The sequence below is a fragment of the Solanum lycopersicum genome, chromosome 1 (assembly GCF_036512215.1).
Source record: "Solanum lycopersicum chromosome 1, SLM_r2.1".
NCBI classification, from domain to species: domain Eukaryota; kingdom Viridiplantae; phylum Streptophyta; class Magnoliopsida; order Solanales; family Solanaceae; genus Solanum; species Solanum lycopersicum.
In genome coordinates this window covers 89515774-89538479 of record NC_090800.1, presented here as the reverse complement: position 1 = coordinate 89538479, position 22706 = coordinate 89515774, and the positions used below count along the sequence as shown (strand labels likewise).

Below are 22706 nucleotides of genomic sequence, written 5' to 3'. Positions count from 1 at the left end.
CTTCTTCTTTTTTCCCCTCTGTTATGACGACAATTTCATCACTACACAATGGTTACACTGAGATACTTGAAAGAATAGATATGAATTGAGTCGCTAATGAAAAATCATATAACTTATAAGGCTCACCAAAATATGTTTCCATTTCAAGATCAAGAACTCTTATAACTCACTTTTCGAATTTCAATTTACTATGACCAAGAAATTTTGGCATTCTGCAGAATTAGATTGTTGAACTAAATCATCAAAAAACATACTCATATTCACCATTTCATGAAGCAACAGTTGAAGTGTTCATGCAAAGTGACACAAAGAATGATACTGAGAATCTACAAACTGAATAAATCAACACATAACAACCACACGGCCCGAGTAAAGAATTTAAATATTACAGAGGGTTGGGGGAGAGGAACATAGCATAATCTCTTTTCTGGAAACATTTTAATAATTTATGCAGGATTGTCCGAGACTTTATGCATTCTGTCAGTCTATAGAAGTGCCTCATCTAACAAATACCCCTCTAATAAATATATATACTGCACACTGCGATAAATTCCCATGGATCAAAATTACCCCTTAAATCGGACAACAATGCATGAGATATCATCTTTGCTTTCTCTGACCAATGCTTCGATCGCTAATTGCTTGGCTGCCTTCTCTGGATCTTTGACCTTCCTCACAATGTCAACTGCCTCTTGATTAGACATTACCTGGAGAAATCCGCAATCAAAAGCAAGAAAAGGAAAAAATGCACCTCAGAGTGCCAAAACAGAAAGGGATAGGAGATGTTTCGAGCAAATGGCACCTTCCATAGACCATCACTTGCAAGTATGAGAAGATCTGTTTCCGCATCAACATCAGCATTTGTTACATCAGGATCAGAGCTCAAATGTGATTTCAAGTTTTTGTCACCAAAAGCTCGAGATACAGCTAGTTGGCCATTCACTCTAGCAACATCTCCTGAGATTATATACATTTCAATAGGCATGTCACTAACAATATCCAAATGCAGCAATACATGAGATACCTTTGAATCTAGATCAAATAGGCATGGGATGGCTCAAGTGTGAGGCTAGTGAAGTGTCTGCTTTATGCATCCAAAATGTTTTAATGGTGAAGTTTATGATTTTATTTTCACTTTAAACAACTCTAAAAATTGTAAGAGAAGGTACAAAATTTTTATATAATATAAAAAAAAATGTGCAAAAAAGACTCACTGGACTACTAATCCTGAACCCTGGCAACGTGAGATGAAGTATCACACTAATTAGAAAGGAGAAATTAGAATATCTCATTGATTTTTATCAGAAGCATAGAATTGGTACTATCCACTCTATTAAGAAAAGTGAAGATAGACCATTCGTGCCTAAGATTAAGGTTATGTATATTTAAATGTATGAACAAAGTCGAGACTTAAGAAACTTAATGGATGCAATCCATTTTTAATATGCATTACAATGTAAGAGAGAAGAACGACACAATTATATCCACAGGAGTAAGTGAGAGCATGTGAGAAGCACCTGGCATGTTTGAGACGAAACCACCTCTGTTTTCAATGTCATCTCGTTCGGTGTTTGGTTCATGATCAATCGAGAGCTGGATGGCCTGACCCCTCCTAGAAAGGACTGCTCTCGAATCCCCAACATTTGCTACCCATAGCTTACGACCATTTATAAGAATGGCAGTCACGGCAGTGGAGCCACCTCTTCCAAGATCAGGAGAGTGTGAAAGAATAGCCTGATCTGTTCTCTCATATGCTTTTAAAATTGCCCTATGAGGGTCATTCCGAAAATCCTCCTAGAAATTTTTAACATAAAAGGTGAGAGAAATCCCAAGCAAACACCCCCTCTAAACCAAAAAAAGAACAATAAATAGACATCCATTAAAGAAATAAAACAGCTCAAGATTAAATTATCATGCATTTGATGTTTATAGGAATTTCTAAGATTGATTAGTTATAATGCATGGCATCACACTCTTACATAGGACTTGATCAACATCTCCACTGGCATTGTGTGTTGATCTCTAAAAGAAGAATACTTTAGCTTCTGTTTAACCAAATTAGCAAGAGAGACTGACCGGTAACTTTACCAACTTCCAGCTGTTGCTCATGCTAGAGCACTAATATCATTCTCCAATCAAAACCAACAAATGCAAGGTATAGAAAGAGGGGGAAGCGGAAGCATGTATTAATATGTTTTGATGAAAATCGGTAACATAGCCAGTAAATTGTCTTACTAAAAACACAATGATCCTCACGGATCAGAGAAGAGAAGTTTAATTTGCAGAGGGGTTCCGAACCCCGCAATTTACCTCATTTAAGATATTGGAAAACAAATGCTTTTGTAAATAGGCAGGCACGCTATCTCCCAAATGCCCATCATAAATAGCAAAGAGTCCTAGTTCATGTCCATGCAATTGGACAAATTTAGAAACATGGTAATCTTCCATGGGGTGATTAGCTTTCCCCTTAACCAGGCTGAAGCCATACTTGGTAGGCCCTTGATTGCTTCTTCCTTTGCCAGAGCTACATGATGACCGTCCTCCTGCAAGCTAAAGTAAAAAATGATACTTCAGCCTTGTGATCAACCCAGCCAAATACACACAATGCAGACAGCCATAAACTGAATTGTCCACCCCAAAAAAACTGGATGAGGCGGTGATGAAGACGAAAGAGAGCTTCAACGGAGACTTTTTAATACTATGGCCTCTACATATTCACAAGAAGGGGCACTGTTATGAAACTAAACTCTTGAAGTCATTCATCGGGTTTTTGTAGAAAGAAGACCAATGGAACACCAATCATGGAAAATGTCAACAGTAATCCAATCCACCGCGGGGAAAGGGGGGAAGGGGGGTAAAGTGCAATGGTACATGTTCAAATAATATCAGAGAATTATACTCCATATATACGCTCATTGTGAATATTGATAGCATTTAAGTTGCCCGGACTCTTCACTTTTGGTGCCGCACCAGTGTCGACACGACATGGGTGTGGAATTTGTATCCAATTTAGTCAACCTATTTGGGTACTTCGACCAAAATCGATGGAAAAAGTCTGGACAATTTTAATCATTTTTGTAATCAATACAAAAGGTAAGGTGAAATTGAAGGAACTAGATACCTTTCATATAGAAATTTCTATTTCATTCCTTTTCCTTTGATCACCTTACAGATTCTCCTCAAGTTCTCTACAAGTCCACATAATATTTCATAATTTAGGTTTTATGACTCTATTTTTAGATATTTTAATTTTTCTTAGGCGAATCCCTGCACCTGTATCCTTACATGAATCCATATCCCCGAATATTAAAAGTTAAATGAAGTATCTGACCTTAGGTCCACACCCATATCGGACACCCGCACTGAGTCCGGGCAACTTAGGTTAGAATGTTGTAGGACCAAGCAACGCGTTTTAGAGCCCAACAAAGAAGAGAAATAAAGAGCTTAAGGGTGTGTTTTCTATGGAAGAAAATATTTTTCGGAAAATGTTTTCTTCTTTTATCATGTTTGGTTTGACTTAGACAAAATTTGGAGAAAAACAAGTTCCTTAAAAATGAGGAAAATGATTTCTATAATGGAAGTAGGGAAAAAAATTTTTATTAGTAATATTCTACATTTATTGTATTCTCCCAACCAACCAACTCCCTCAACCCCCTACCCCTTGAGAATCCCACTCCCCACCACCCCCCAGGCTCTACATCCCACCCCCTCCCACCCTTATAGTGTAGTGTTTGGGTAGATTACTTTGCTTAATCACCAAACACTAGAAAATAAGTAAGAAACCAACTTGTTTTCCAAGCAAACATTTTCTAGGAATTCTCCTTCATACCAAACACACACCCCTTGAGAGATGAAGTGCAAACAGGCTAGCCTGGACACCATATTATCCAAAATAAAATATCAAAATACATTAGAAAATCCTCAATCTTCCCTGTCCCTCCCCCGCTAGGATAGACTAAGAAAATCTCCAAAATATCTCTACTCCCAAAAGAGGAACATAGTTCAATAAGACCCTGCATACTTTAGCTAAGTACTTTATACACTCACAATGCAATGAATCTTTACACTATTAGTATTATTTAATCTACTATAGCATATTATTTACATTTATTTCAGGTTACAAATCAATATTTATTAAGTAGAACTAGTTACATGCTATTCCCTTTTAAATGACCTGATTGTGTGTATATATTCACGCTGTTCGTGCACATACCTTAAACTCTTAAGCTAAACCCCTCAAATACTTCCATCTGAGAAGCTAAAAGACCCTTGATCTTATCATATTATAATTTATTTAATGAACAGCTAAACAATAAGCATAAAACTTAAAAAGGGAAAATAAATATTCATCAAGCAAAATCTAAAAGATCCCACCAATTAAACCTCACCTTCGAGAACTTTGAATTAAAGCAGCATAAATTATCCATATAATCAGTCACACCTAAGCTGCCTCCTATAGTAAGCAACGTGTACCATAACCCCTCCTAAAAATCTTGATATTCACAACCACCTGCAACATGAATCTTGATCGTCAAATACATAAAATTAAAAAAAAACAATCAAAATTTATCCAAGAATCCATTTTTCTTCAAGATTCACTAAATTCTTGAAAAATAAAGCTTGGGTATTGAAAAATAATCATCTACTCACCGATCCACCAGTCTACAAAATTCCAAAGGTACAAAGAGTGATATATCAATAAGATTTGACTTTTAGCTTGAACGAAAATAAATAAATATATATATATTATGTTTAAACAGAACCAAAAATAAGAGATTTAAAGAAATAAGATAGAACTGGATGAATTATTTTACGAGTTTAATGGAGTTTGTGAGAGAAAAAAAGTTGGATTCGCTGTGTGTGCAGGGGAGAAATGGCTGTCAAGAAAAGGCTTTTGTTTTTGGGTTTTTGGGCTTCCCTTATTGACTTTGTTGTGTTTTATGTATTTCTTAATTGTTTTGTACTAATGTTACAGCCAGTCAGAGGGGACTACTTGTCTTTTCTTTCTTCCTACAGCTGTTTCCGCTTTCATTTTCTTTTTATACGTACTTTCAATAATTATTTTAGAATTAAATTATAATAAATTTTAATTAACATTTTATGATTTAATTTTTTATAATATTAATATGTAAAATTTAAAGTATTTTTAATATAATTTTTAATGTTTAAATTTTTTTATTTTAATATTAAATTAATGTTGTCTAATTTAATTTTGACAATTCAAAATGGACGGATAAAGTAATACTCATCTCATATTAATTGTTCATTTTCTCGTATTTTAACAAATTACTAATTTTTTGTCTTAATTTATGTGACGCTTTTTGTTTTTCAAGAGTCAAATATTTTAAGTTTGACTAGAGATTTGGGATCTTTGATTTTTTTGAAACGAATTTTACATATGTTGTAAACTACGTAAAAAATACTATATGTTTAAATGATCTATGAAATTTATGTTCAAAAATCAACTTATTTGTATTTCAAAATTTAAAAAGTGTCACATAAAATGAAATGGAGGGAAAAAACTTTTTATTAATTTATTCTTTAATTATTTTTGTACATTCTATTATACATCTCATCCAAGATTAATAGTGAAAGAACCTTTTTAGAACCCTATAGTGTTTATATTTTTTTAAAAATAATTAAGAGTAAAATAGAAAAAAAAATAATTATTTATAATTTAGTTTTATTAATTAACAAGTAATTTGAGATATGTAATACAAACAAGTAATATAGAATAGAAATATTTTATTTTTAAAAGTGAAAATATTTAATGATTATTTGGTAGGGTAGATTTAGATACGAGTTGTGGAGATATTAATTCCATATAAGTAATATTATGTTTGATACTTGACTCGAATTTAAAATGTTAATGTATAGAACTGATAGTCAATATTTGATTCATGATTTAGAATTGTATAATTAATACATGTATAAATTATAAGTAAATTTATATATTATTTTATATATAATAAAAGATAAAAATCACTACATATATAATTAAATTTTAATAAAATAATATATAAATTTATTTATAATTAATTATATCGTTCTAAAATTAAACTCTAATTAATCACCAAACGACTTAATAAATAAAGTAAAAATGGAATGAAAAAGGGGTTTAAGGAAATCGTTCTAATATAAATTAATCTATCAACAGAAAAAGTAGTAGTACTAAAACACTGATCATTAAAACTTGCGATCATGTTCTTTGGTTAGCACTTTTTACTTTTTAAATGTAATTAGTTTAAATTTATTAAAGAACCTTTGCTTTTCAAACTGTTTATCACCAGTTGTGCCCACTACTCTTGCCAAATAAATTGTCCTAAAAGATTTATTTTAAGGATTGATGATGATATAATAATAAAATAAAAAATGATTCTTGCCATAGTAAAAATTAAATGTACTACTACTTCTTTTATTTTAAAATTTTCAATTAAAGCTTTTTTCATTTCCTCTACTTTTATCTTATTCCTTTCTTTTTTTTTTTCTTATCTTTTTGTAAAGCTCTCTGCCTCTCTGTCACAAAAAAGCAAAATACAAAAAGAGATCGTCAACGGAATTGGCATCTGCAGTTCACGTGATGATGAGTTTCCCAAAATTTACCAATAATATCCAAGCAAATTACTACACTTCACTGAAAATATTGGGCAAAGTCAAAAGGGGTAATTGTTTTTTTTTTTTTTACTGACTGTTATTTTTACTATTATTTTACCAGCGGCGATAGGATAAAGGATAAGAAATAATTTGATACGTCATTTAACTAATAACAGGCCGGCATAGAATCAGGCGGAAAATCAAATCAAACGGACCTAAATTTTTTCTGTGAATAGAACAAATAAAAACAATACGGTAGACCAAATGCAAGTTTGCTCCTTTTTGCGACATCTCAACCAGTTTGACCGTTCATTTATACTACTATTAACATAGACATAATTAAAATTTCACCAAATAACAAATTCTTGGAACAATTCATCGCAATGAGACGGCTGAGACGAGTTTGCTATGTTCCTCGGTGACTTATATCTTCTGTCTTCTTATTTTTTCTGACAAGCGTACACAAAAAAAATCCAAAATTTTACCTATGAATTTTTAAAACAATTTTAAATTAATGCATAATGATTTCACTACATATTTATAAAATAAAAATTATTAAATTTAAATAAACTCACGTGTTAATGGATTAAATGGATGATGGAAAGGATTAGCATGTTTGAATGAATGATCAACCGGTGAAAGGAGGGCCCTGGCGCCTGGGCTGTCTCAACGCGCATTGCAGTCCAAATCTTTTTTGTGAAGTAAATTCAATTTTATTAGGAAGACCATTGACAAGTCATTTGGCTATTAATTGACTTCATATCATCCTTTTACACACCATATCTTATGAATGACGCAAAACTTAATTTTCACATTTATAAGATTCAAGTGGTCTATGTACGTACAAAGCTAAACAGTCAAACAACCAATAGATGCCCACTTTGAAATATTTACGTCAAGAATTTTTATTGACATACCACATATTTCTTGAGAAACATATTTAAGTACATAAATAAAAAGGCGACTTTCATTTTGATTACTCATTTCGTTCAATTTTAGTTATCTAATATTTTAAAAATATACATAATATATAAACATGATCCTTAACTTGATTTTAACGAATAACTACGTCCTCCAATTTTTGACGTGCACAAGTAGACACTTAAACTTGTATAAAATTAAACAAGTAGACACAAGTGTACGTGGCATAATACACGTAGGATGTCATGTAGGATACAAAATTGTTATGCAGGACGATGCGTCCATTTACTCAATTTTATACAAGTTTAAGTGTCTGCTTGTGCTCGCACCCAAAGTTAAAGGTCATAATTGTCAATTGACGTCAAGTTAAGGGTCATGTTTATATATTATGGCTTAATATAATTGTCCAACTTTATTTGACCATTTGGAGAATTAAGAGATAAGTTATCATTTCATATCTATTTTACCCAATATTAAAAATTAATCATTTTTTAATATTTAAATTATTTATAAATAATAAGAGTGGTATAATAAAATTACCACTCTATTTATTGTTTCTTTAGGTGTGTATCAATTTTAATATGTACAAAAAAAAAAATGAACAAATTAAATATTTCCAAATTAATATCGTTAAAACATAAAATTACTTAAAAGAACCTCATAAAATAAAAGATATATATGGACAAAGGAAGTACATTATTTGGTAAATCTTGTGGCTCATCCTCATCCTAACCCTTTAAATCTCATCTTAACCCTCGATTCAAGGAAAACGAATTGAAAATTGTCAAATTTTCGATCACTTTGAAGCTTTCAAATGAACAAGATATAAGAGAGGGGGAAAGGGATCATCATATATGGAAATTGATTATTTTAATTACATTTCAAATCAACCTATATTTAGATTTTTTTATTTTATTTCTTGCAATAAACTTGGAAAATTCTTTAAGTTATTAAAACTACAGAAAAGGGTCAAAAATACTCTTAAATTATCTGAAATAACTCATATATACGCTTAAGCTATATTTTGGCTCAAAACTACCCTTTTCGTCAAACTATTGGATCAAAAGTGTCCTTCTAATGAACAGAAATTGTTAAATGCTATGTGGATGCCACATGAATGCCACATGACACCCAATAGACTTTCACTGTCACATAAACTAAAAGGAAAATGGTTAAACCCTTAAACTATCCAAAATAGCTCATATATACCATTAAACTAAATTTCAGTTCAAAACTATCCTTACCGTCAAACTATTGGGTCAAAATTGACTTTCTTATTAGTGAAAGTTGTTAAATTCCACATGTGCCACATTTACTAAATTCCTAAATCTTAATTACTCATTTTCCCCTCATTTCATTATTTTCCAGAAACAATTTCACTCCTTCTCCCTCATTTCGCAGTTAAGATTTCACAGTTTTTTTCATCGCTGGATTTCAAAGTGAATATTCGTGATTTTAGTAAAATTTTTTCCTATTTTATTGTGTTTATAACCACGAAAATTCACTTTGAAACTTAGTTCCGAAGAAAGTTATGAAACCTTGGCCGCGAAATGATGGGAAAGTTGTGAAATTCTAACTATAAAACTTTGAAATCGTAAACGTAATAAAATAAGAAAAAATATTTACTAACCCAATCATGAATATCTACTTTGAAACGCAATCCTCAAGAAAGCTACGAAGCCTTAGCTGCGAAATTAGGGAAAAGTTGTGAAATCCTAACTATCATGCTTTGAAATCGTAAACATAATACAATAAGAAAAAAATTTACTAACCTACAAGCATGAATATCCACTTTGAAACCCAACCACGAATAAAAGTATGAAACCCTAACCGTGAATGAGGGAGAACAGGTGAATATATCATTTCTGAAATAATGAAATGAGGGGGAGAGTAATTACGATTTAGGGATTTAGTCTATGTGGCAGTGGAACCTTATTGGCATGCAATGTGACATTCACATGATATTTAACAATTTATATTGATAACAAGGGTACTTTTGATCCAATGGTTTGACGGGAAGGGTAGTTTTGAGCCGAAATATAATTTAAGGGTATATATGAGCTATTTCAGACAGTTTAAGGGTATTTTTGACCCTTTCTATTTAGTCTACGTGGCAGTGGAATCCTATTGACATGCAATGTGGCATCCATATGGCATTCACGTGGCTTTTAACAACTTTCGTTAATAAGAAGGGTACTTTTGACCCAATAGTATGACGGAAAGAATAGTTTTGAGCCGAAATAAAATTTAAGAATACATATGAGCTATTTCGAATAGTTTAAGGATATTTTTAATCTTTTTCCCTTAAAGCTATTCAAAATTCTTTAGTTTTATGTAATCCTTCCAAATAAGTAAATTATAATTTATAAATAAAGTATCAACAATTTATAAAACATCGAATGAATAAAATAACATATCTCCTAATTTAAATATATATTTGCGATTAAATGTTATTACAAATTTTCAAATTCATACAAATTTACAGAAATATACAGGTTAGTAAATCAATAGCAGCTAACTATTCTTGATAAAATCCTCTCACATGTCATAATACAAATAACTTCTTACAGGTTGATGACAAGCTGCTGCTTTTTTTTTTTTTGGTAAGTATAACAGTTTCATTTTTTTTCGTCAAGATTTATATTTAAATTTCAAAATTGATGAAAAGTTTAAGATGATTTAAAATCATGATCTGTATTTTAAATTAGAATTTTATGTAGATTTATTAAATAAAATGCTAATTTAAAATTAACCCCTCATACAGTATAAATATTTTTTAAAATTTATTATTCATAAATTATTAAATAAAAATTACTTTCCACCAAAAACAGTTTTCAAAATAAATAAATTTTAATAATTTGGTCAAATAGAAATACTAGTAGATCATAACAATAACAAACAATATGCAGATAGTAGTGACTAAAAAGTTGGCCTCATAACACGATTTTTGTACATTTGTCCTCCTTCCCCCTTCATCCACGTGTGGTTCCTCCAAACCCTCCACCCCACTCTTCACTCTATTTGATTTGAACGAACATCCCCATCACTTCACTCTCTACATTTTTCTTCATCTGTAAATCACCATTTTTGTTAGACGTAGTAGCTATGGTAAAATCTATAAGCTTTCTTCTTGAATTCGCAAAAGATTACGATGATGGAACACCACGAGTTCGCCCCATCTTTGATTGGTTCAATGCGATGATGGAGGTCTCCGATTATGAGAAACAAGCCATCTTTTATTCTCTCTCTGCCGCCTATGCCTTAGTCTCATTTGTTGCACTGGTACACTATTTTGTTTTTCTTAATTAGGTTAAATTTCATTGTAATTTTGCATCACATTTATGATTTATTCTCTATCATGTGGATCTTATTGGATTGATCCTAAATGAAAGTTGATGAACTGTTTTAGCGTTTAATGCTGAATCCCTCATTAAATTCGTTTTAAAACCCTATCTATGAGTGGAATTGGGGTCCATCTATCATTAGTTCGTTTTGTATGCCCCTATAGCCCTAGTTCTTAGGTCTAGGACTTCCATAGCACTCTATTTGTTGATAAAATGGCAGGAAACAGCTATGCCTGAGGATGAGTTGTGGTATTATTAGTGAAGTTGCTCGAGGACTTCTACTGGGAATGGAAGTTACCTATTATAGGATCCCTAGTAAAGCCAATTTAATCATGGCCCTTGTCTGCATAAGAAGAGGATAGCTCCTATTTATTGGTCTAGTGATTTCCTTTACATGTTATTAACTCTCTTTCAAAGAGATGACTATTCAAACCTTAGATTATTTGGATTCATGTGCTTTGTTAAAATTCTAGTGAAGGAAAAGGAGATTATTTTCTTGTTTGAAAGGGAAATGGAAGTTCAACTTAAGAATAAATCATTTCCATCAGCTTTATACATTTTTGCTATTTTCTTATCTTGGAAAATTTTCAATGGCTTGTCCTAAACTACTCCCTCATCAAATGCACAAAAAGCAAGAGAATTAACTCTTCAGTGCATTTCTTTTCCTAATCACTTCATGACAACCAAATGGTACCTTCAGGTTGAAACATTGACTTCTTTTAGCAAAGGGATCATTTGATTAGCAGATGGAGAAGGCGTGACAGTGACCAATGGTGAGAATATTTGGATAAGGATAATGTTAAGTGCATACCATAGGCCTATGTCACCTTGGACTTAAATGAGCTTGTGTTCATATTTACTAAGAAAGCCTTAGTTGATTCTATTATACTCATCAAATTTGGAGAAGCTACTATTTATCGCTTGATTACTTTGCCTCTCAATTTCAAAGTGCACATTTCTTTGAATTTGCATTGCTTCAGCAATAAGAGTGATGCCTTGTTTTCCATCGCTTCGTCGCTGTAAGCGATAACTAATAACATGGGTCTGTTCACATTTCTTTTAGATGAGGTGGTCATGTTTCGCTTAACTGTGGATGCTTGGTTGACCCATGTGCCTTATAAATTGAATGAGGTAGGGTCAAAACAAAAATTTTACATTTTAAATCAATAATTCATATTCTTATTCAAAAACAACGTAGACTCGTTTAGTAATAACTATTACAGTTGTGGTCTATATGTAGAGCTGAATCCTGACCCTTGGACTAGACCAAAATTCGCAAGGTGCATCCATGCAGATATCATTACACGGAACTATGAATAAAAATTATTATATAATAAGCCGTTGGGAGCTAACCCAAAAAGTAATAGCCCATCCTTTTGGAGATGGAGGATGTATTTTCATAGTCATGTTGGGGTTGCTAAGAGTGGCAGAACATGGAGATAAGCAAAGGGGTAAAGTTACCACATTCACCCTAATCTTCTTTCTTCTAATCCCAACCAAAGAAGTGGCTCGTATGGGCATGGAGGTAGATTTATTGTTTTCTTGTTAATTTAGCAACATTTCTTTTGCCAGAATTATTGTTAGTGCCAGCATTAATGACATTGCTTTGGACTTGAGATGAAGCCTGGGAACCTTGACAGTTAGACTTGACACTAGAGTTTTTACTACTAGGATTGTAAATGAGTTGGCAGGAGGGAAAACCAGGACATACGATCAAGATACATTTTGCGGATGTCAGAACACTCTTAGTTTATATTGCTTGGACTCTTCAAAAATGTAGATAGGTGCATGTTGGATACTCCATAAGTAGTCATTTTTGGGGAATCCGACAGGTGACACGGGTACAGTAATATTTTTGGAGATTCCGAGCAGCATAGATTTTGTTTCCTACTAATCGCTCTTACCAAATGGAAGGTTGATATTTGATTAGATTTGTTGAGCTACAATTCTAAAGTGGTTTTGAGGTAAATGGTTGCTAGTCCCCCTTAACTACTCCATGTCTTCAAATAAGCAGGAAGTACATTCTCAAATATGACAATTCAACTTAACTGAGAATTTGTGCCTAGCCTGAAATGAATAAGCAACTTTGACTCTGCATTGACAGCACAACATAAAAAGGTCACATTCTTTCAAACTCAGTCTGCCACTCTTCTTTCCGTTCTCTTTGCAGCAGGTTTCCACAAGAGGTCCAAGAGGCATGGAAAATGAGTGTAAAGTAAATGAAAACATGTAAGCGAGATAGACTTGTTAATACGAAACATTTTCAATATTGACTCATGCAACTGAACTATGGAGTGGTAAACACATTTACATGCTCGAAACAAAAAAATTGCACATTTCCTTATTTATTTCATTGGATAATTTAATCAAATTGAAAGTAAATAGGGCTTCCAAAAGAAGAATAAAAGAGAGGAATGTATTAAAAGATCTGCCTGCCAAATTTCATTTCTCCTTATCTTTTGCATGTCATTTGTAGTTATTGTTTCATGCTTTCTCATTGAAGCTGTATGCGTGTGTTTGTATGTCATGTTATTCAGCAGTCCATGGGGTATGGAAGGGGTAACATTTATTTATTGGTAACTCGGATTATTACTATTTTAATGGTCTGGACACTGGTAAAGTAATGATGACACTGCATTTTTTTAGTACTACAGTGAGCTTTGGAAAAAAAATAAAATAAAATTTATCCGAATTTCCATCAGCATTCCAGCTAGCTTGTCTTGATGAGACATGTGCTGATTTGCACTTCTCCGAGTTTGTCATCTCAACATGCTTCCATGTGTTATGTGTAAATTACAGGTACAACTCATCCGCATCCAATTGCGCCTTTCAGGAATTGGTTGGACAACACAAAAGGTTTTTCACTTGATGAATTTTGTTGTCTGTGGATGTAAGATTTACTTTAATTTCTCAATGTTCTTCCAGAAGTTGTTCATATCAAGTTATTTTAATGCTCATAACCAAATGATTATTGGCAGTGAGAGCAATATTATTTGGGTTCTACAGCAGCGTGTTCAATCTTAGATCAAAAGTAAGTTTCTTCTTTCCCTTTACTTAACTATTCTGATTCTTAAAGGACAATTTCAGTTCGCGCACTGCGGGCGAATAATTTGCGAAGTAGACTATTAACTCCTAAAACTTCTAGAATGGACTTTCCAGGGAACTACAATGCAAGCAAAGGAATTTTAACTCATGAACGTCACCATTTAAGTACCATTTTGTTTAATGTTGATGAAACAAATTATTGCGAATCTTTGAACCTGTACTGAACAATTTATCCTTTTTTAGCATCAACTCATCACCATAATAGAAAATTGTGTCAGTTGCTGCGAGCCTGTGAATTTAATGTATAATGTATGGATTTTTACTTAATAATTAGGCTTCATTATGCACGTTCTACTATTGCTGTTTGTTTGGACCGTTTTGTGAGCTATGCACAAATAGTCAAATCACCAGATTCTACTACTCTCTCCGTATTCCGCTACTTCATAGTTGATATGAACCCATACTGACCTTATTAGACCAATGTTTCCAACTCACTGAATTTGATTGCAGGATACATATTAGAACAGTTTCCCTTTTATTATATACATCCCATGCGTCAGAACTGGGGTCCATGTTTAATTTCACATTTTCCTTAAAGAACAGTCATTATGGCATTGTGATTTGTCTGCGTAGCTAACACCAATCAACATTTAAACAGGCACTTGAGATGATGCTTCTGGATCTCCCCGGTCTTCTATTCTTCTCCACATACACACTATTAGTTCTGTTTTGGGCTGAAATATTCCATCAGGTAATGCTATTTGGTTCTCAAAAGGTTTTAACAAACTACTCTAGACAAGATATTTTCAAGGGAATTATGTTGGTTTGTTCGTCAATTATTTTCTCTTGGAAGAATCACTACCTATTTTAAATATTTTCATCATGGATCAAGTCTTGCTCATTTCTTATTAATTTTCACAGGCAAGAAACCTTCCAATCGATAAACTTCGACCTGCATATTATGCAGTTAATGCAGTCGTATATTTTATACAGGTAGTTCATCAGCGTCCTATTCACTTTAAATTAAAATGTGTCCATGCATAAGCAACAAAAGCCTCTGGGAGTTTTCTTCCTATTTATGTAACCATGATGTGACTGCAGATATGCATATGGATCTTCATCGGTGTTGGCCCAGCTTCGGCTGCTGTTGAAACTGCTAAACTTTTTTTCGCAGGTCATGCTCTATCTCTCTTTCAGCATGCAAATGTTACTAGGCAATTTTAGTCTACTATCTTAGTTTAAAAAAGTCTGATTTTGCACTTTCTGCAGTTATTTCATTTACTGCTGCTCTGGGATTTGTTATGTATGGTGGAAGGTAATTGGTTCCCCAGTAGTGTAGAAGTGACCATATTCACATTTGTATATCCATGTTTCGTGAAATTGATCCTTTCTTTCCTTTTTAATCTCTCTCAAGGTTGTTCGCTATGCTTCGGCGCTTCCCTATTGAATCTAGAGGCCGTCAAAAGAAGCTTCATGAGGTTTGCACATGAAATAGCTGTTTTCCTCTTCTTTTCAATCATTATCTTGCCATGTACACTGCTTCAATCAGAAGCAAGTCTACATTTCATTTTGGTGCTTGTTTATGCCTCAGAAACAAATGCATCTTTTTGAAGTCTCTTTGGTATTAAGTGCTACCATTTATGCCCAACCTCGCCGTAGTGTCTTCACGAAAGAACTACCAGAATCAAGTTCTTAGCTCCATCCTTTTTTTTCTTGATTGGCTAATAGCGTAGATAATAGGTGATATAAGCTGAATAATAAAAAACAAATAAATAAATAAAGAAAGAAAGAAAGGAAGGAAGGTGCTATTTTCCAATATATAAGAATACAACTAAAGGATTTACCCCAAACAATTTGTCTAATCTTTAGTGTAGAGTTACGTAATGTGTCTATACTTATTAAAGGATGCATGTGAAATAGTCCACAAATACCAGCCTTTATCAAAATATATTCAATAAATGAGGATTTCTGATATTAATATTAGTCAATCAATTGTGCCTTAATTCCAAACTAGTTGGTGTTCGGGTACATGATCCTGTGTTCTATATCCCTTCAGTTAGGAATATTCTGATTTAACTAGGGGAGACTCTATTGCTGGGCCGGATCTTTCTTCCTTATCCAAACAATTTTATACTTGAAAGAATAAATTTGAAAAATTATTCAATGTGGTTTGGTATAATCATTCATAAAGGAAAATTAATTATGAAGGGAAGACATAATTTCGCATAATGATATTTGCTCTGCTTTTGGCAGGTTGGTTTCGTGACTGGTATTTGCTGCATTTGTTTCATGATCAGATGTGTTATGGTAAGTTTCCACTATATCTGGGGTAGGGATGTTTGACCCTAGCTAGCATGAACAAAAATATTCATTTCCATCTTACAGGTTGCTGTTTCTGCTTTTAACGGGAACGCTGATGTTGATGTCATTGACCATCCAGTTCTCATTCTCTTCTATTACGTGGTAATAATTGAGTTAATTTTGATACTCAATAGCTGGTTAATCACTTACAAGCCTATTGTCCCAGTTGCAAATATTATGCTAAAGTTTATTTATAGGGATGTCAACGGGGCGGGGTGGGCGGGGATATGTGATTTTTTGTGGTTCAAACTTAATTTTAACTTTGTAAAAAGTGAGAGAGCATTATTTATTTAGATAATTTCATTAAAGCTATTAAAATATTGAAGATAATAAATGTAAATGGTTCAATAAAAAATAGTATAATTTCTTGCCTGTTTTCCAATTTACCAGTAAAAGATAAAATTTTAACTCACTGTTCTATTAAATTAATACAACTTAACGAAAAAATGAATTTATTTTTAGTATTAAAGATAATTAGAAAAAAAGTAATAAAAAATTATGCGGGGCGGGTTGAAAATGAAAAAGTGTTGCCATGCAGGGCGTGGCGGATTGAAAATTTTGCGGGTTAAGCACAAAACCGTGCTGCCCCTGCCCTACACCGTCCCGTTCCATTGGCATCCCTATTTATTTAACCTTTTATCTATCTGTGACCATCTCATAATTTTCAAGCTTTTATAGGCCTAAAAGATCTTTAACAAAATGATCCATCTGTTTTGTATATTTTACGCAGGTGGTGGAGATCTTGCCTTCTGTTTTGGTGCTTTTTATTCTGCGCAAATTACCTCCAAAACGTGTATCAGAGCAATATCATCCTATCCAATAACTCATAGAAGAGCATCCCTGATTTTAGTACTTCACCGTTTTTGTTCAAAGAAGCCCTTGTCATGCCAGCCAAGTTTTTAGTTCTTATAATATCATTTTTGCTTTTATTGTTTTGGCGCTTGTCTCGAGTGACGTGGAGGAGTTATAGTTTGATTTCAGTACAGCTCTGTAGAAGTCTTGAATTATAAATTATTCAAAGTGCATGTGACTTGTAATCATTTGGATAGAATTAGATGTTCGAAGTTTAAAGGCCTTGGGTTATATTGTGCGTCTACTGATACAACTCATATTTGTTCCTTCTCATGATCATAGGTTTATTTGATACTTTCCTAGAACATTTTGAGACCAAGTGACTCGTTATTCTGCGTGTGTCTCTTGTTGGGCATTTGCATAGGCATTGTCACTGCCGCTGCAACGGAACCCAACAGAAAATAGGAAGGAGTTGTTTGGTACTTCACTTTTAGCGTGGTGCCGTACCTCCTTTCGGACGATACACCGTTGCCCAAAAAAACTGTCACCACCAACTCACGTGGCTCCAAGACTTCTTGCATCAGGATGGGTGATTGTGCATGATCACTTCCGTTTTTAGAATTTGATTATCCACAGAGAATGTTGTAAAGTTGTTTCAACAATTTCAGATGATAGATTTTAGGTTTACTTAAAGGGGTAATTGGTAGTTAGTAGAATTACTTTTTATGAACTTTTCTTTGGATTCTTTGTTCATCTCTATTTTATAATTTAATTACTATTCTTGTCGTGCATATTTATTTTTTCATGTTTTACTTATTCAGAATATGGTGGATGTATCAATCAATTATGCCTTGGTTCCAAAAGGTGAGGACGGTTATATGTATCCTCTATAACTATTCCTTTGAATTCCATCCCAACATATCAATTACATTAGAAGACTTATTTGCGTTCTGCAGCGTTTTTGTCCTCCATAATCCTAAATAGTTAATTATAACAAGTAATTAATGTTCGTCACTGTGATGAGAAATCTATTATACGAAAAGGTTTTTGTCAAGAATAGACAAATTAGATCTGTGCAAGGCTTTTAAATGCATAGATAAAAGAAAGAGCGCCAAAAAGGCTAAAGAAAGTAACTTCATCTATATTTTGGGAAAAAAACTAAATGATTAGATAATTGAAGGGCTTGTGGTCTTTGTAGGAATGGTACTTGTCTTGGTATACTCTATATACTTTGTGTCAACCTTAGTGCCTGCAGCACACTCCACTCAGTTTTAACAAGTATCTCAATTCTAGCAAGTGCTTTCCTATGCAGCAATCCATCCTCACAATCTCCTTCTCCAAAGGAATCAAAAAGCAATCTGAAGCCTATACCTTCAAAAATTAGGTCATTTTGAAGTACACAACACATACACACTGCAAACACAAAAGAAGAAGAAGAAGAAAAAAAAAGTAGTACTCCGTACTTAAGTGATTTTATAAAGGCATTTAAAAAGTTTGATATTATATGGTAAGAATTTTTCTTCGAACTCTTAAAAATGAAGTTTTAACTCTATAAATAACAAAGACAGAGTCTTCCTTAATTAATTGACATTTCCTTACAAGTTATAACTTTTCATCATGGCTGCTCAAAACCATGTCCAAATTACCATTCCTACAGAAAATCAAGCCCCTGAAGAAGATTTTGACTACTCTCAAAGAGCACAGTGGCTTCGAGCCGTTCTGTTAGTCTCAATTGCATCTTGATGATGGGGGTTGGAGCTGTCCAAGAAAACGTCAAAACCATGATTCTTACTGTCTCTGCAGGGTTGTTTGCTGGTGCTTGTAGCATGGCTATAGGAGAGTTTGTTTCTGTCTACTCTCAACTAGACATAGAGCGAGCTCAAATGAAGAGAGACAAAGCAACAAGAGGACAGAAACGAGAACATGAAGAAGGTAACAAGAAACAGCTGCCAAATTTATTTCAGGCAGCAGTAGCCTCGACATTCTCATTGGGTGCCATTGTGCCAATTCTTGCTGCTGCATTCATAGCAAATCATAAGTTGAGGCTTGCTATGATCGTGGCAGCGGTGAGCTTGGCATCGTTAGCATATGGAGCAATTGGTTCTTTCTTGGGCAAAAGTCCTATGGTGAAATCTTGTGCCAGAGTTTTGATTGGTGGATGGATGTCTATGGCCATTACCTTCGGCCTTACCAAGTTGATTGGCTCTACTGGATTGGAAATATGATTGAAAACTTTATGTTCCTGGCCTGTACCTTGTTATAATTTAATCTCATCTAATCAAAATATTGGTACTGCTAATTGACTTAACCTTTTGTGTAATAATAACGCGAAATCTGATTTTATATTGATCCTTCTTCTGATAATGTTAGCTATGACACACAACCTTTTACTTATTCACGATAAACTCATCAAACTACACTTCATCATCAAATACAGTTAGGACTTGGGATTTGATTATATAAATCTTTCTCTATGAAAATCGTGTGACATCATCACAACAATCAGAATCCCCCTATACAGCTGCCTTATTTCTCTTTATTTTAACACTAAGAAGCTCTGTTTCACTAATAATGCTTTGTTTTCCCTTTCCATGGTTATTGACTAACTCGACATCAGATAAATCAGTATCCAAGTCACTAAAAATCCTCACCAAAATCGTTATAAGATGAATTTTCATGTGCAAGTTGCTCTTTGTCATATTGTTTGTATTCCCATTGTCTATTTTAAAATAAGAATCCGGGCGTTCAAAGTATATCTCATTCGCATTGTCTTTTCAGATGTTTTTACTAACTGGACAGGCTTTCCACACTATTGCAAAAAAGTTATTGAATCAAATGCATACACACAAATCTTCGCCATCTTTTTAAACTCCTGAAGAATCAATGCGTCCTTATTAATGTAATCAATATAGTCTATGCTGCCACTGATGTCATGCGTGTCTGGGTCCTCAAGTATCGGGTCTAAACAAAAAATATAGAATAAATCAAGACAATGGAAAATGCTTTGGCCTGATAATCACATACAATTTGCAACCATAACAAAGAAATTTCATGTTCAGAACTATAGAAACAATTCAAAAAAGAAGTGCATCAAATCAGAGGTCAACAGAATATTGTTCTAGGTTGTCACTTTGATGATGTATTGTAATTCCATTTATGTTTGCTGAACCAGTCCGGATAGAAAAGAACAACTGTGGCAGGTTGATAGCTAGTGTAAAAATGCCATGGTAAGTCATGTTGAGGTCGAATAGCGAGAAATAGTTGTAGAAGCTTCATATAATTGTCCTAAACTTTAATCGGGATCAAGGCAATATGTCTACCATATAGTGAATAAGTAAAAAGGTTGCGTCAAGTCAAACATGAATAAACAATATGCACGGAGATAGAGAGAGCAAGTAATTAAATTGTAAATGGTTTTAGTGCTGCCGTAGCTTAAATTCTTTCTCTATTTATATCAACTCATATTTGTTCCTTTCTCATATTCACCAGTAACTGTTCTTCTTTTTCAGAAAACGTTCTAAGAGTCACACGTGATTATTCAATCTTTTTGTGAAACGTGTCGAGATCAAGTTGCAGTAGCACATTGAAGAAACCTTACCCCAGAACACGAACCAGGTTCGTGTAAGTTGCTTTTAAGTAAAGACAGAGTAAAGACACAAACACTTATTAAATTAAAAACCTTCCTCACTCAAGGAAGGAAAAACCTCGTTTTATTAATTTAACTATAAGATTTGTGATTACAACTCAATAATCAAAAGCCTTATCTCTACTACTCCCTCGATTGACTTCAATCGATCTCTCCAAAAGGCCAAACCCACCTTTTGTTACAACTCTTACTAACACTCAACCCTACAAAGAGCCAAACCCATCCTTTGTACAATAAACTGTAAACTACAATTAAGAACAAAAACAAGACAACAATTCTACACGTTAAAAACCTTCTCACTCAAGAACGTTTTAAATGTAGCAAATCTATCAATCTTGAAGACCTCAGTTTGATGAATAATTTTCTCTTGTTCTCTGCGTGAAGTCATGGAATTTTTCATCAGCGTCTTCTTCTTCTTATAGAGTTCCTTTTGCCTTCAGTCCTTATCAGATAAGGTAAGGAAGTTATTGTTAAACAAGGATTCCCTTTTAAAGTACAATCCTTATTATATACAACTTCCTTCCTTAATAATATATTTAAGGTTTTCCTTATTTGTATCAACTTATACCTTTAATATATTATTTTTGACTTTGACAAATAACTCTATTTTCTTGATTACTTGGTTGACCCATTTTACTCGATCTTGGACTCGAGCTTGGCTTCTTTTGCTGCGTACATTTGCTACTGATTATTTGTGCTTCTTGTCTATCATCAAAACATGAATTATCGATTCTATCATATTCTATCATATTCCCCCTTTTTGATGAAGACAAACAAATCTTTCTATGTGATGCATGCGCAAATACTCTTCCCTCTTTTGAAAAATCAAAAAGAATCCAACAGCGGCTAAACAAACCCAATCAACATCCATAGCAACAATATAAGCCCAGCCAGTTGAGCATACTAAGTTTAAACAACTAAGAGAACCAGGTTCAAACAAGATGCTTTTTCAATGTGAAGGTTGACCAGGCTTAGTTGAAGCAAAAGCCAGCATATCCAGAACTCTGTCAACTCTTGCATTGTTAGCAAGTTGCTGCTGCACTAACTGATCCTTCAACCTGTGAATTTCAGCATTTGAAGTGTCAAGTTCAGCACGTAACTTATGGTCTTCTGACTCAAGAGTGACATACTTTTCTTCAGCTACTTTAAGTTCCCTGAGTGACTGAGCAACATGACCAGATGTACGTGGAGACGCAATTGCAACCTGCTCCGACTCCATGGGAATGCCATAATCAGCAAGAATGGTTTGAGTGAACATATCTGCACGAGTTAAAATCCTGCCTTCTCCCAATGGTACTTCAAATGCATCAAACACTCTAGTTAACAGATTTCCAAAAACTTCAATTCTTTGTCATCCATCAAAACTACAAACTTCATGTTTTCTCATTCCCCAAGAATTTCCCCCTTTTTGATGATGACAAACTATGCATATGTCTATCCACATTATATAATTTCCCCCTTTTGGCATCATTGAAAATCAATAACCAAAGAACTCGAATAACATTCAATGTGCGCAATATCACTTTTAACTCATAGCCACTTGGGCAACACTTTCAAGTACACTTCTACTAACAAAATGGTTAGTTAATCTGAGGATATTAGTCATCTTACGCTCATACACAATTAAGATCTTCAATGAGAAACGAAATAAATAAATATGTACCAGTTTATGCCCTTAATCAAAAACATATAATATCATGAGTATGAGACAGACATAAGCACATCAAAGAGTCAAAAGAGTATAAAATTTGAGGATAAGGATTGGGACAAAGATTACTAAAGTGAGGAAGAAAGAGATGTTTACTGCCATTGATAATTTTTTTCAGTATGCCCATTGTGCACCAGCTTCTTTGTTCTGATCAGTTTTCCTAGAATGTGAAATTTCATCAAGAGAAGCATGAGATACATCATCACCCTTTTTTTTTAACTCTACTCCGTAACATTTTCATTCCTCCATGATTTTCTTCTTTTTTTTTGATAGCCTTTTTCTTGATGACAACTTT

At 33.5% G+C, this 22706-nt stretch overlaps 2 protein-coding genes, 1 long non-coding RNA gene and 1 pseudogene across 3 annotated transcripts; 2 read left to right on the top strand and 2 right to left on the bottom strand.

Moving 5' to 3' along the window:
- Positions 1 to 313: 313 nt before the first annotated feature.
- Positions 314 to 4897, bottom strand: LOC101254846 (probable protein phosphatase 2C 10). Its single transcript, NM_001320498.1, has 6 exons — positions 4651 to 4897; positions 4389 to 4510; positions 2311 to 2550; positions 1518 to 1794; positions 803 to 957; positions 314 to 707 (listed from the first exon to the last, which is right to left on the bottom strand). The coding sequence occupies exons 2-6, from the start codon at positions 4425 to 4427 to the stop codon at positions 567 to 569; spliced, it is 852 nt and encodes a 283-aa protein (NP_001307427.1). The 5' UTR covers positions 4428 to 4510; positions 4651 to 4897; the 3' UTR covers positions 314 to 566.
- A 1788-nt stretch (positions 4898 to 6685) lies between these two features.
- Positions 6686 to 7327, bottom strand: LOC112940747 (uncharacterized). The gene is made up of 2 exons (XR_003245024.2): positions 7170 to 7327; positions 6686 to 7043 (listed from the first exon to the last, which is right to left on the bottom strand). It is a non-coding gene; the product is annotated as an uncharacterized lncRNA (long non-coding RNA).
- Positions 7328 to 10466: 3139 nt separating this feature from the next.
- Positions 10467 to 17355, top strand: TH2 (tobamovirus multiplication 1 homolog 2). Its single transcript, NM_001247171.3, has 11 exons — positions 10467 to 10797; positions 13659 to 13749; positions 13838 to 13890; positions 14563 to 14655; positions 14826 to 14897; positions 15006 to 15078; positions 15174 to 15219; positions 15319 to 15382; positions 16158 to 16211; positions 16290 to 16367; positions 16996 to 17355. The coding sequence occupies exons 1-11, from the start codon at positions 10621 to 10623 to the stop codon at positions 17086 to 17088; spliced, it is 894 nt and encodes a 297-aa protein (NP_001234100.1). The 5' UTR covers positions 10467 to 10620; the 3' UTR covers positions 17089 to 17355.
- An 852-nt stretch (positions 17356 to 18207) lies between these two features.
- LOC101266079 (vacuolar iron transporter homolog 4-like) lies at positions 18208 to 19406 on the top strand (annotated as a pseudogene).
- Positions 19407 to 22706: the final 3300 nt, after the last annotated feature.